Genomic DNA, 836 nt, shown 5'->3' on the forward strand with positions numbered 1-836 from the left:
AAAAAAAAAAAAAAAACACCCCCAACATGACCATTAGATCTTAGATCGATACAGAGAGATAGAGACAGAGAGAGAGGTAGGTAGGTAGGTAGGTACAACTTACAAGCCAGGGAGTATTGCAGAGACGATCTCAGGAGTACGGTTAAGCATGACGTGGTTAACATCAGGCTCTTGAAAACTACCGTAGACGAAAACATTGTGAAGCTGAGGAGAACTAGAGCTACTCATGTTTTTGTGTGGATCTTCTTCTCTGTTTTTTTTTTTTTTTGTTGGTTGGGCAAATGTTAGATAGAGCTTTTGATGATGACTTTATAACGAAAAAGAAAAAAAAAAACACGTAACTGGTGAAACACGTGAAATGATTCTCTTACCACAATTATGATTATATTTGTTGTTTACATAATTACTAGACGAGGATCGGGCTCATGTGCTGGTTTAAAGTTTTATAAATAAAATTAAATTTTTTAAAATTTGTTGTATGTTATATATAAATTTTATTTTTGTTATAATACACTAATTTATATTCATTTACAAATCTTTTACATATGTTACTATTAAAAGTATATTTTTATACTTAAATGTACTTTTGTATGTTATAAAAATATTCTTTATTATCATCTAGAAATTGTCTATATAAACACATTAAACCAAGTATATTACTTTCACTTTTGCATAGTTTTTAATTACTAAAATTGTTGGCTCAAAAATCATTTTGAATAAAAAATATATTAGATAATATACTAATCAATGATGTCTCATCACAATAATGTATGACCGCCATGGAGAAAACATCGGCTCCGCCTTCATCCCTTATGGAGAGAACCTTGCGTCCAACT

General features: G+C 30.1%; 1 protein-coding gene across 1 annotated transcript in view; it reads right to left on the bottom strand.

Annotated features, from left to right (window-relative positions):
* Nucleotides 1-296, bottom strand: part of LOC109124717 (AIG2-like protein A) — a 1,142-nt gene extending 846 nt beyond the window's left edge. The window contains exon 1 of the mRNA XM_010437555.2: nt 104-296. Within this exon, the coding sequence (XP_010435857.1) occupies nt 104-228 (125 nt within the window). The 5' untranslated portion in view covers nt 229-296. The remainder of the gene's footprint in view (nt 1-103) is intronic.

This window comes from Camelina sativa, chromosome 10, assembly GCF_000633955.1.
Source record: "Camelina sativa cultivar DH55 chromosome 10, Cs, whole genome shotgun sequence".
Lineage (NCBI taxonomy): Eukaryota > Viridiplantae > Streptophyta > Magnoliopsida > Brassicales > Brassicaceae > Camelina > Camelina sativa.